The 12,003-nt window shown below is 39.4% G+C and overlaps 1 protein-coding gene across 7 annotated transcripts in view; it reads left to right on the forward strand.

Annotated features, from left to right (window-relative positions):
* TNRC6A (trinucleotide repeat containing adaptor 6A) overlaps positions 1-12,003 on the forward strand; it is a 95,852-nt gene that overhangs the window by 48,863 nt on the left and 34,986 nt on the right. For 4 of the 7 annotated variants that reach the window (XM_057747745.1, XM_057747748.1, XM_057747746.1 and 1 more), the window contains exons 6-8: positions 2,601-2,726; positions 7,608-10,184; positions 11,493-11,669. In XM_057747745.1, coding sequence (XP_057603728.1) covers positions 2,601-2,726; positions 7,608-10,184; positions 11,493-11,669 — 2,880 coding nt within the window. The remainder of the gene's footprint in view (positions 1-2,600; positions 2,727-7,607; positions 10,185-11,492; positions 11,670-12,003) is intronic. The other 3 variants (XM_057747747.1, XM_057747751.1, XM_057747750.1) reach the window with 1 other exon arrangement.

Raw genomic sequence — 12,003 nt, forward strand, 5'->3', positions numbered from 1 at the left:
ACAAAGCTGTTTTTGAAATGGAAACAATGGGAGTATAAGAATCTTATTTCTCAAAAATTGGTGTGAGTCAAGAAACCCCAAAGTATTATATTCAGATGAAGAGAAAGCCTAAGAGGTGGGTATAGGAAGAAGTCTTCAAAAAAAAAGTCTGAGAAGGAAAAATATCCCGCCTGTTTCTAAACCAACTTTACAAAGGTGGGCTGCATTAGTGTGGTGGTGAAGATGGAAATAAGGAGGGTGCAGCAATCTGACTGAGGTTCAGAGTTAAATCCCCAAACAGCTAGAGAGTGCATAAGATAAAGGCACAGCATTCTGCAGAAGAGCCAGACTTGTACTTTTGTCTTTTTTTAAACATTTGTGAATCCCCCCTTTACTAGCATAGTCACATATTTACATTAAAATATTTTTGTAGGTGCTACTAGAATTGATAATAGAAACACTAGTCACATAGAGCGTTGGGCGTCTGTGAGTTAGGGAGGATTTCTTAGATCTGTCTTGGCTCTTGAAGGGCTAATAATAATAATCACAACAATAACAATAATAACTCACCCTTGTGGGGTGCCTGTGACCCACACACTGTATTAACATGTTTAGTTTTCATTTTACAGCTTAGAGAATAGCCTAGTAATTGATGAAGAGCAGTGTACTGGGCAGTGTAAACAGCGTGAACGATAGGCCAGAGACCCAAAAACTGCGTGTTGTGAATTATATGTAGTTCAGAAATGTGAAATGTGGGAACATAATCTTAACTGTTTTTGTCTATTTGTATTTGTGTTTGACTTTTTTTTGTTTCCTGAACAGAGATAGGTAATGAAATAGATTTGACATTTTAATTAATACATACAGTACATACATAGAAATTTACTTAAAAGTTTGCGTGGTAAGGATGAGGAGTGCTGGATACACTTCTCTTGTCCTCACAGAATGCACCTCTCATTTATTCACTGCAGTCAAGGAGGAGGGATAGGGACAGTACCTAGATGACATTAGCTGTTTTCTAAATTAGAGGTCACACAGACTAAATGCCTTCCTAGGCTAGCAGGTAAGTGAAGTAAAGGATGAAAAGGAGTAGTGGGAACTGTGCTAAATGGATTAATTTTGTACCCTGCCTGACTACCTTTACATTCGCATTTTAAGTGTTTCTGAAACCTGTGCTGGTCAAACCACACAACTCTACAGGCTGAGCTGCCAGTTTGTGGCTGTGTTTCAAACACTTAATGGTGGTTTCAGTCATCACTGGAGGACCTGTTTTCTGCAGTTAGTTTCTTAGGTCCTTAAGGTATCTGGCCCTACTGCTCCCCAAATAACCCTAGAATTTGAGGGGCCTACAGGCTATATGATAAAGGATTTGGGGGAACTAATATGCTTCACAGGGCTGGCAGCAGTACGGTTCTTACGGGCCAGAGTGTTCCAACCCATGTTTTATCACCCAACTGACATAACACATCCAGAAAAGTTAAACGATAGATCAGCAAACACCCATATACTCTCCATTCAAATCCAATTGTTAGTACATTATATATACATACATATGCACACGTGTGCACAAACCTTCATTGCACTTCACCTTTAATACTTCCACAGGTAATTTCTTAAAGAATAAGGATAGTCTTCTATACAACCATGGTATCACAGTCAACCTTAAGTAAAAGAGGGATATTTTCAGCAATATCCTATGATATCTAGTTCGTGTTAACATTTTTGCAGATGGTACGGAGAATGTCTTTTTGTTTGTTTGTAGTGTGATATCGTTTATATAAACTATAAAGCTTGCAAAACAACATATCTTGCTTACGAATGAATTCAAATACAGCATTTTGTGTGGTTATCATACAGTTACCTACTGTGGAAGAAAGGAAATGTAATCAAGAGAAGGGGTACATATTGTAATATAATATACACTATTATATTAGTAGTATATTTCTTAAGGTGAGGGGTATGTGAGTGTTTTTATGTTACACTATAGATTTTCCTATGTTTCAATTTTTTTTTAAAGAAACTTAAGAACATTTGAGCTATAATGGTGAATGGCAAAGAATTGGGGCTGTTTTAATGAAAAAATGTTAATATTAAAGTTTCCAGAGATGTTTAAAGATTAAAATACTGTCCATCCACCTGTGCTCTTGACTGTCTTTTCAGTACACATCCTTGCTGTCTTGTAACTTCCACTTCTTGCTCTCAACTTGTCCCATGGTCTGTAAACATATTCAAGTCTTTATAATCTTTAAAATAAATTCCTTTAAACTTCCATTCTCTTGAGGCTATTGTAGAATTTCTCTCTACTTTTAGAGTTCTTAAAAAGATAATCTATACTCGGAATCTCTAATACATTACTTCATTCCTCTGTAATCTGGCTCCTGCTCACTTGATTAAAATAGCTCTTACTAAGGTCACTGATCTTCTGAATGCCAAATCCAGACTTTTTTTAATTTTTAATTGTGGTTAAAAAACAGACTTTTCCATTTGTATCTTAATAGAGAACTACATTTTTTATCATTGACCACTTCCTCCTTTTTAAAGCTCTTTCATTCTTTCATTTTTCTTTGACCAGTTTTCAAATTTTATTCCCTGCTGTGGCTTTGTTTCATCTCTCTCCCCAGTTTTAGGTTCCATGTCTTCTGGATGTCTTCAGCTGATGTTGGGCCCTTCAAACTCAGCATGCCCCAAATTGAACTCATTATCTTGCCACGTACCAGTTTCTCCTCCTGGATCCCATTGCTCAAAAGGTTGGCACCCCCATTCATCCAGTCACCCGTCTAAAACTCTTAAAATCATGCTTAACTCTCCCTCATGTCTCACAGGCCACTGGTTTACCATGCCCTGCTGATTTTACCTCCAGAACATCTCTCAGCTTTCCTCTCTTCCTCTGCACTGCTGCCACCATTGACTCAGTTCAGACACTTACCATCTGGTCTAGAGCAATGACCCTAAGAATGTCTTCTGTAGCTGTCTCGCCACATTCCCCACCCCATCTCTCAAACCAGAAACCAGTCATGATCTGTGCATTGCATTTGGTTGTGGTATTGCTTTCGTTTTCTTTAACCTAGAACAGAGGATAGCTTGCAACCTGTTTTACTCAAGTTTTATTGGAAGGCTGCCACACCCATTCATTTACATGTTATCGATGGCTGCTTTCCAGCTACTATGGTGAGTAGTTGCCACAGAGGCCATCTGGCTGGCAAAACCGAAAATATTTGCTAATTAGACCTTTATAGGAAACATTTGCCAGCCCCTGGACTAGAGGCTAGAATAACTAAGGAAACATTTTCAACTTTCTCACTCAAGTGCTGTTTGAAATTGTACATATAAGGTTCTCTCATATTCCCGATGATGACATTTCATACTTCCTGGAAATACTATAAAACCTAAATACTGTTAACTTCTGAAGGTCCTTGTTTCTGGTGAGGTTGGAAGTCTTTAAGGCAGAAAGCACATCGTTAGCTATTTTGTTACATGATACATATTTAATTAGAGAAATGTATGAATTTTCCTGGATCTAAATTCTTCCTGAATGAATTATACAATTCCCTTCAATTATCACCATCTTTGCTCTGCCCCACATATCTCGTTTCTGAATAGGTGCTATGTAATGCCCTGCTATATCCTTTTTTTTTTTTACCCCCTTTTGGCCATGCCTGTGGCTTGCGGGATCTTAGTTCCCCGACGAAGAATTGAACCTGGGCCCTCAGCAGTGAAAACGTAGATTCCTAACCACTGGACTGGCAGGGAATTCCCTTTTTTTTCTCTTAGTATTCTTTTTGAGGTATGGTACTAGAGCTCCCCTCAGTCCTCCTAAGGTAATTTTGTGTGAGAGTAGGATGCTGATGATATTTTGGATTTCAGATGTTTCTCAGTTAAGTGCAGTCTTCCAAATCTTAAAGTTTGTACTTCGCATTTACACTCAGTAATACTCAACTCTCCCCTTTCCTCCCACCAGTACAAGGGTTTACAATCTGTTTCTCATCCTTTCCTGGAAAAGAGTAATTTATCATCTTCTACTTAATGATGTTTCTATATGTTTATCTTGGAGATTATTTGTAATGACGGGTTTTGGCTTCCTTATAAGTGAAATATATTATTTGACTTCTTCCAATTCTGAAGTAGTCTCCCACTCTGTGAAATGTTTTGGTTGCGATTGCTGAGGAATCCTGCACTTTTTGCAACTTTAGTCAGGCTAGTATCTCTCCTCCCCCACCTCCTTCCCCTACCCCACCCCCACAGGCTTAGATTTTTATTTTTCTAAGCTGCAGTGTTTTTTATAACAAAAAAGGTCTCTGTGATCCATCCTTGATAAATGCAGTTTTTGAGATAGCCTTTTAATTTAGGTTTTTGGGAAAATGTCAAGTAGGTTCCAGATTAAAAATGGAATTTTAGCTAATAATTACTGATGGCATCTCTTATTTTCCTAAAATACATAGGAGTACACAGCAAAAGGCAAATTTAGAACATTACCACTTCCAAACTTAGGTCATGACCAGATTGTGAGAGAAAGTTTCACTACATTAAAGGTGATAGAATTGGTTTGCAAAGTGTTTTCTGGGGTTTTTGCTTTTGATGTAAGTAGTCAAAAAATCTCTTTTTTAAATGGTTTCTTTGCTTTTATGTATAAAAAGTTCTCATTCACAAATAACTTCTTGGTTTCATCTTTTAACACTTGAATCATTTGGAATTATTTTTGATAGGTTGCCTCATTTAAAAAAAATCTTTTTAAAGTACTGAATATTGCTTTTCTTCTGCTGATTTAAAATGCTGTCCTTTGATGTATAACCGTAGATACTTGGGTCTGTTTCTGGATTACTTTTTCTGTTCGATTGGAGTTCTCATATACTCTGGTAGTACAGTGCTATTTACCTGTTGCATGATAACAAGAGTTTTCTTTAATCCTCTTTATTTGTTTTACATGAATTTTTAAATCACTTTAATCAAATTACAGACTTTTGTTAGTAATTCTTTTATAATTGAACTAAACTTAGAAAGAACATTTTTATATCTTCCTATTGAAGAACAAGTTTCTATACTTAATCAAGTTGTCTGCTATGGCCTGCAGTAAAGTTTAATCTTGTATGACTTCTTAAGTATTTATGTTAGCTTTATTCCAACTTCCTTTATAGTTTTTGTGGCCATTACAATTAGGATCCTTTTTCATCCCATTTTCCTGCAGTCCATGAGGTGATGATGATGATGATGATGGCTTGATTATTTTAGATTTGGAGAGAAGTGGATGGATTGGGGACTTGGTGGTGTTTCGGATTTGTTGTGCACGGGAAGGAATCAGAGATAAATCTTCGGTTTTAGGAAACTTACTGAGATGAGGAAAACTAGTAAAGAAGCAGGATTGTTTTTTTCATTGGGGAGGAGGCACCTGTGGGGGGTGTAAGCTGGGAGTTAACATCCTTTTTGAGCTATCTAAATGGAGATTTAAAGTACACAAGTTGTTATATGATTTCTTATTTTGTTCTTTGTGAGGGAGGCATGGTGGAATGACGTGCTTTGGAGATAGGACTGAAATGTAGTGATAATCATTGATACACATTAATCAGTGAAAATAATGGGCCTCATTTATTAAATGCCAAACTGAATCAAATATGGTTCATGGCACTTTTAGTTGTTAATCATTTAATCCTCACAACTGTGTGAGATAGGTACTGTTACCATTCCCACTTTACAGATGAAGAAACTAAGGCACAGAAAGATTGAGGATCTTACCTGTGGTCATACAGCTGGTAAATGGCCGAATGGCTTTTAAACTCAAGGAGGCTGGCCTCAGAGTTTTACTCTTAATCGCTGTACCAAACTGCCCTTCATGGAACACTTATTTGAAGCTGGCACTGAGCTACATACTTCACTGTATGACAGTAGGTTAACTAAACAACCAGGTAAAGAAGTACAAACTTACTGTTTGTACCCCCATTTTGCAGGTTTGGTCATACAGCTACTGCATAGAGTCCAGACTTGAATCTGGGTGTCTCTAGAGTTCCAGTCATGTTCTGAGCCACATCGCTTTTTCACTTAGTGATGAGTCTTGCCTTGCTCACTTTGTTTTCTACAACCTTTAAGCCTCGATTTCCTCGTCTGTAAAGTGAAGGTAATGCCTGTCCCGTAGGGTTGTTTCAAGGATGCAGTGACAGCATTGCACGTAAAGCACATGCTGCAGAGTGCTGAATGGTGTTGCTGACAGTGCGGGTGCTGGTCTGTTGATCTGCTTTTACCCAGTGAGCCTGACTAACTTTTTAGTATCCTTTATTTCATGAGAGAAATCCGCCTCATGGGCGCTGAAAAATGAAAAGCTTTACCTGGCAGCTGAAAACTGCCAAATGATTCTTAATCAGAGAGCAGAAGTCAGAGTCGCTTATGGAACTTTAAAATATATCTGTCTCTATCTATCTATACATATTTGGTGAATTATGTGTATACATTTTTGGTCTCTGTCTAGTCTTTTTTCTCCCCCCTACTCTTTCTAGCCCATCACCTTTTGCTGCTTTGAGAGAAATTGAGGCAAGATGAACCTGATTTTTCCATATTAGCAATACCCTCATAGTGAGTGACACTGACTTTCTGGGCTGACTTTTAGCGCCTGGTGGTTGGTTTCTTACATCTGGGACGTGACTTGAGCATATGTATTACTTACAAACACTGCATGGGATTCTGATCACTACTGTAGTAGAGAGTTACAACATGAGCAACCCCCTAAGGACAGGCTACATGCAGACATCTTATGTGGGTTAATATCTCTGAGGAGTTCTAACTGCCAGATCCTTAAAACTGAATGAGAGTAATGAATTTGGGACGGTATTAGAAGCACTAAAACTGCCCTACATGAGTAAAATAACTAGATGATAATACATAGCAGTAAGCCTGAGATTATAGGGTTATATGACTAGTCATTAATGTCTTCAGTGTCAACAGTTGATTTTTTCATCATAACTTTGATCTTCAGTGTATCAATGATTTTCCTGTTGTCTTCTAATAAATATGGCTGTTAAGACATTTTTATGAAGGAGAGTAGACCTAAAATTATTTTTACTTGTATGCAGTATTTTTCAGGTTGAATATGAACACTAATGAAATGGAAATATAATGGAAAAGACTTTATAATTCTCATAAACTTGTTATAATACCCAAAACAGTTGTGTGAAAAAGCTATTCTAAAAAAGTATGGATAGAAGAGGATTCCTAGTATCTTTCTAGTGCATTTCATCAAGTTTGGCCTGTTCACTTGTCATTACCATTTTACATCCAGCCCCTTCTTTCCCTTGTTGGGCCCCTAAGCCTGGGTTGCTCCATTATCCTAATACATCATCACTACCTTGTCCTTCCTGACTCCAAATTCTTTACTTGCTGATATGTTAACAGTTCATTCATTCAGATATTTTTTGAGGAGCTCTTACATTCTAGGAGCTGCTCTAGGCTCTTGGAATAACATCAATGAACAAAGCAGCAGAATTAACTGTTGGATATGGAAAATTGGTGGGTTGGTTATAAGCAATGCCCTTGTAATTATATTGCCAAGTATTATATCTTCTTGATATTGAGGAGCCTCACACATTTATAGTATATTCATCTCTTTCAAACACTTCATATATTTTTGTGCTTCTCCTTTATTCTAGATATAAACCACAATCCTTCAGGATCCCATTATGAAAATTCGCAGCGGGGGCCTGTGTCTTCTACAAGTGACTCTAGCACAAACTGTAAGAATGCTGTTGTAAACGACTCCCCTGAAAAAGAAGCATGGCCCTCAGTCCCTGGCAGTGATCCAGAGTTGGCCTCAGAATGTATGGATGCTGATTCTGCCTCCAGTTCCGAATCAGAGCGAAACATCACTATCATGGCTTCAGGGAGCACAGGTGGTGAAAATGATGGCCTTCGGAATAGCACTGGACTCGGATCCCAAAACAAGTTTGTGGTTGGTAGCAGCAGCAATAATGTGGGCCATGGAAGCAGTACTGGGCCGTGGGGTTTTTCTCACGGAGCCATAATAAGCACATGTCAGGTCTCTGTGGATGCTCCTGAAAGCAAATCAGAAAGTAGCAACAATAGAATGAATGCTTGGGGCACTGTAAGTTCTTCATCAAATGGAGGGTTAAATCCAAGCACTTTGAATTCAGCTAGCAACCATGGTGCCTGGCCAGTATTAGAGAACAACGGACTTGCCCTAAAAGGGCCTGTAGGGAGTGGTAGTTCTGGCATCAATATTCAGTGTAGTACCTTAGGCCAGATGCCCAACAATCAGAGTATTAACTCTAAAGTGGGTGGTTCTTCTACCCATGGTACCTGGGGAAGCCTTCAGGAAACTTGTGAATCTGAAGTAAGTGGTACACAGAAGGTTTCATTCAGTGGTCAACCTCAAAATATTACCACTGAAATGACTGGACCAAATAACACTACTAACTTTATGACCTCTAGTTTACCAAACTCTGGTTCAGTACAGAATAATGAACTGCCTAGTAATACAGGGGCCTGGCGTGTGAGCACAATGAATCATCCTCAGATACAGGCTCCGTCGGTTGTAAATGGCACTTCCCTTTCTCACCTTAGCAATGGAGAGTCAAAAAGTGGAGGCTCTTACGGTACTACATGGGGTGCCTATGGTTCTAATTACTCTGGAGACAAATGTTCAAGCCCTAATGGCCAAGCTAATGGTGACACTGTGAATGCAACTCTAATGCAGCCTGGCATAAACGGGCCTGTGGGCACTAACTTTCAAGTTAACACAAATAAAGGAGGAGGTGTGTGGGAGTCTGGGGCAGTGAATTCCCAGAGTGCATCATGGGGAAATGGTGCAAATTCTGGAGGAAGTCGAAGAGGATGGGGAACTCCTGCACAAAACACTGGCACTAACATACCCAGCGTGGAATGGAACAAACTGCCTAGCAATCAGCATTCCAGTGACAGTGCAAATGGAAATGGTAAGAAGTTTACAAACGGATGGAAATCTACTGAGGAAGAGGATCAGGGTTCTGCCACATCTCAGACAAATGAGCAAAACAGTGTGTGGGCCAAAACGGGAGGTACAGTGGAGAGTGAAGGTAGTACAGAAAGCACTGGACGCCTTGAGGAGAAAGTAACTGGGGAAAATCAGAGTAGAGATAGAAGAAAAATTGATCAGCACACATTACTCCAAAGCATTGTAAACAGAACTGACTTAGATCCACGTGTCCTGTCCAACTCTGGTTGGGGACAGACTCCTATTAAGCAGAATACTGCCTGGGATACTGAAACATCACCTAGAGGGGAAAGAAAGACTGACAATGGGACGGAGGCCTGGGGAAGCTCTGCAACACAGACTTTTAACTCAGGGGCATGTATAGATAAGACTAGCCCTAATAGTAATGATACCTCATCTGTATCGGGGTGGGGAGATCCCAAACCTACTCTGAGGTGGGGAGATTCCAAAGGCTCAAACTGCCAGGGGGGATGGGAAGATGATTGTGCTGCTACAGGAATGGTCAAGAGCAATCAGTGGGGGAATTGCAAAGAAGAGAAGTCTGCATGGAATGATTCGCAAAAGAACAAACAGGGATGGGGTGATGGACAAAAATCAAACCAAGGTTGGTCCGTTTCTGCCAGTGATAACTGGGGAGAAACCTCAAGGAGTAACCATTGGGGTGAGGCTAATAAGAAATCTAGCTCAGGAGGTAGTGACAGTGACAGGTCCGTTTCTGGTTGGAACGAACTTGGTAAAACTAGTTCTTTTACTTGGGGAAATAACATAAATCCAAATAATTCATCAGGATGGGATGAATCTTCTAAACCGAATCCTTCCCAGGGATGGGGAGACCCTCCAAAGTCTAATCAGTCTCTAGGTTGGGGAGATTCGTCGAAGCCAGTCAGTTCTCCAGACTGGAGCAAGCAACAAGACATTGTGGGATCTTGGGGAATCCCACCAGCTGCAGGCAAACCTCCTGGTACAGGCTGGCTGGGAGGACCTATACCAGCCCCAGCAAAAGAAGAAGAACCCACAGGCTGGGAGGAACCATCCCCGGAATCCATACGTCGCAAAATGGAGATTGATGATGGAACTTCCGCTTGGGGAGATCCAAGCAAATACAACTACAAAAATGTGAACATGTGGAACAAAAATGTCCCAAATGGCAGCAGCCGTTCAGACCAGCAAGCACAGGTACATCAGCTGCTGCCATCGGCAAGTGCCATCGCGAACAAAGAGGCGGGCAGTGGCTCCGGTAAGCTTTTATTTTATGGAGTCTGATTGTGTTGCAGAGTACTTCACAGTATTGTGAGCCTTGTTTCAGTTTACTGTTATTACAAGGTTTGCTTAACGAAGAATTTGAATGTGCACACAAAGCTTTTTTTTAACTCTGATCCAGGAGTTTGTAGGGAAGAAAATTATGGGGAACGTGTTTGCCATCAGGGAACCGGACTCTGCCTTTGGCAGTATTGGTTGTGAATCCTACGTACTCCATTCTCTGTTAGGAATGTTACAGAAGGCAGAATTGGAAAAGTGATATCAAGTGGGAATGCTGTATGCTTTTTTCAGTTCTTCTGAGTCAAACCATTACGTTTTGGTTTTATTATTTGACTAAAATATCCCCAGAAATAAAACAAGTATCTAGTGAGCACAGTACTCCAAAAACCTAGGTACTATATTTGGCCTTAGAAGGGATTTATTTAAGTAGGCATGAAATCTAAGTCCATTGGATACAGCATGTATGTATGTTTGCTTAAAACATTTGATAGTATCTTTCTAGTCATCCTATAGCAAAGACCTAATTCCTGTCCTCTGCAAATTATCTCAACAATGGCATTTTTCATTTGTTGTTATTGAGATGTGTTGTCTTTGTTAATGGAGATTTTATTGAATAATTCACTGGGTGTAGAGAGAGAAGTGTTTTCATGAGCTAAACTTTCAGCGTCTAATATTTTTTCTGAGTATTATTCATTTAGATTTAATTCTTAGAAGGAAGGGGGTGTGTATCTAAGAAGGCTATTTTGGTTCTTTTAAACAATGTGTTTATGGCTTGACTTTGCCTTGCTTTGGACAACCCAATAAAAAATTTTTAAGAAGCATTGTCCAGCACGTATAAAAGTAGGATGCCTACCTATTAGTCTCGTAGTAAACTGCTTTTTTCAGAACAGTGATGTTGAAAGGTTGTACTTATAGTAAACATTTTATATACATACTATTTCCCAGCTTGATCACCTGCTTTAATTCACAAGGTTTGACTCAGAATGACTTGACTTTGCCAGGAATTACATTCATCTTCAAAGGAGGATGACTTGCCATAATTAAGGTTATTCACAAGAATCTGCTGTATATCCAGAGGGCAATTCTGAAAGAAGAGGTGAAAAAAAATTCATATCATATAGTAAATTATAATAATGGGCAGTTATATGTCTGCTTTACATAGAGCAGATGCCATCCTTTTTGCCCATCACAGCATTGTTATTTAACACATAAATGTGAAGGTCTTCAAGTATTCCTTATTGCCCCTACCATGTGCTGATGACTTCTTTTCCCACACTTTCTAAAGGCTGGGGTGAGCCCTGGGGGGAGACTTCTACTCCAGCCACAACTGTGGATAATGGTACTTCAGCATGGGGTAAACCCATAGACAGTGGTCCCAGCTGGGGGGAACCCATCGCTGCAGCATCCAGCACATCCACATGGGGCTCCAGCTCTGTTGGTCCACAGGCATTAAGCAAATCTGGTAAGTTATTCGTAATTCCTGGTTTCCGTTTTGTAACCTCATTGGTAATGAGATTACATGAGTGGTAATCTTATTGACTTGTAATTAAGTAATTGGATAATGTTTATGTCATTGATAATGTATTCATGTAATATCATACTAGATGATTTCACTGTTGGCTCTTTGAACTTAGTAACGTGGTTTGCTCTTTTCCCTTTCTGAATTTTCCTATCTTTTTTCTTAGAAGTGTATAACTATTAATGATTTGCATGTACTTCACCAAATCTAAATTATATTTTCCAAATTGGATTATTTAGAAATAGTCAAGCAGGTTTCATGCTATCCAGCACGAGAG

This window comes from Hippopotamus amphibius, chromosome 9, assembly GCF_030028045.1.
Source record: "Hippopotamus amphibius kiboko isolate mHipAmp2 chromosome 9, mHipAmp2.hap2, whole genome shotgun sequence".
In the NCBI taxonomy this organism is placed as follows: Eukaryota; Metazoa; Chordata; class Mammalia; order Artiodactyla; family Hippopotamidae; genus Hippopotamus; species Hippopotamus amphibius.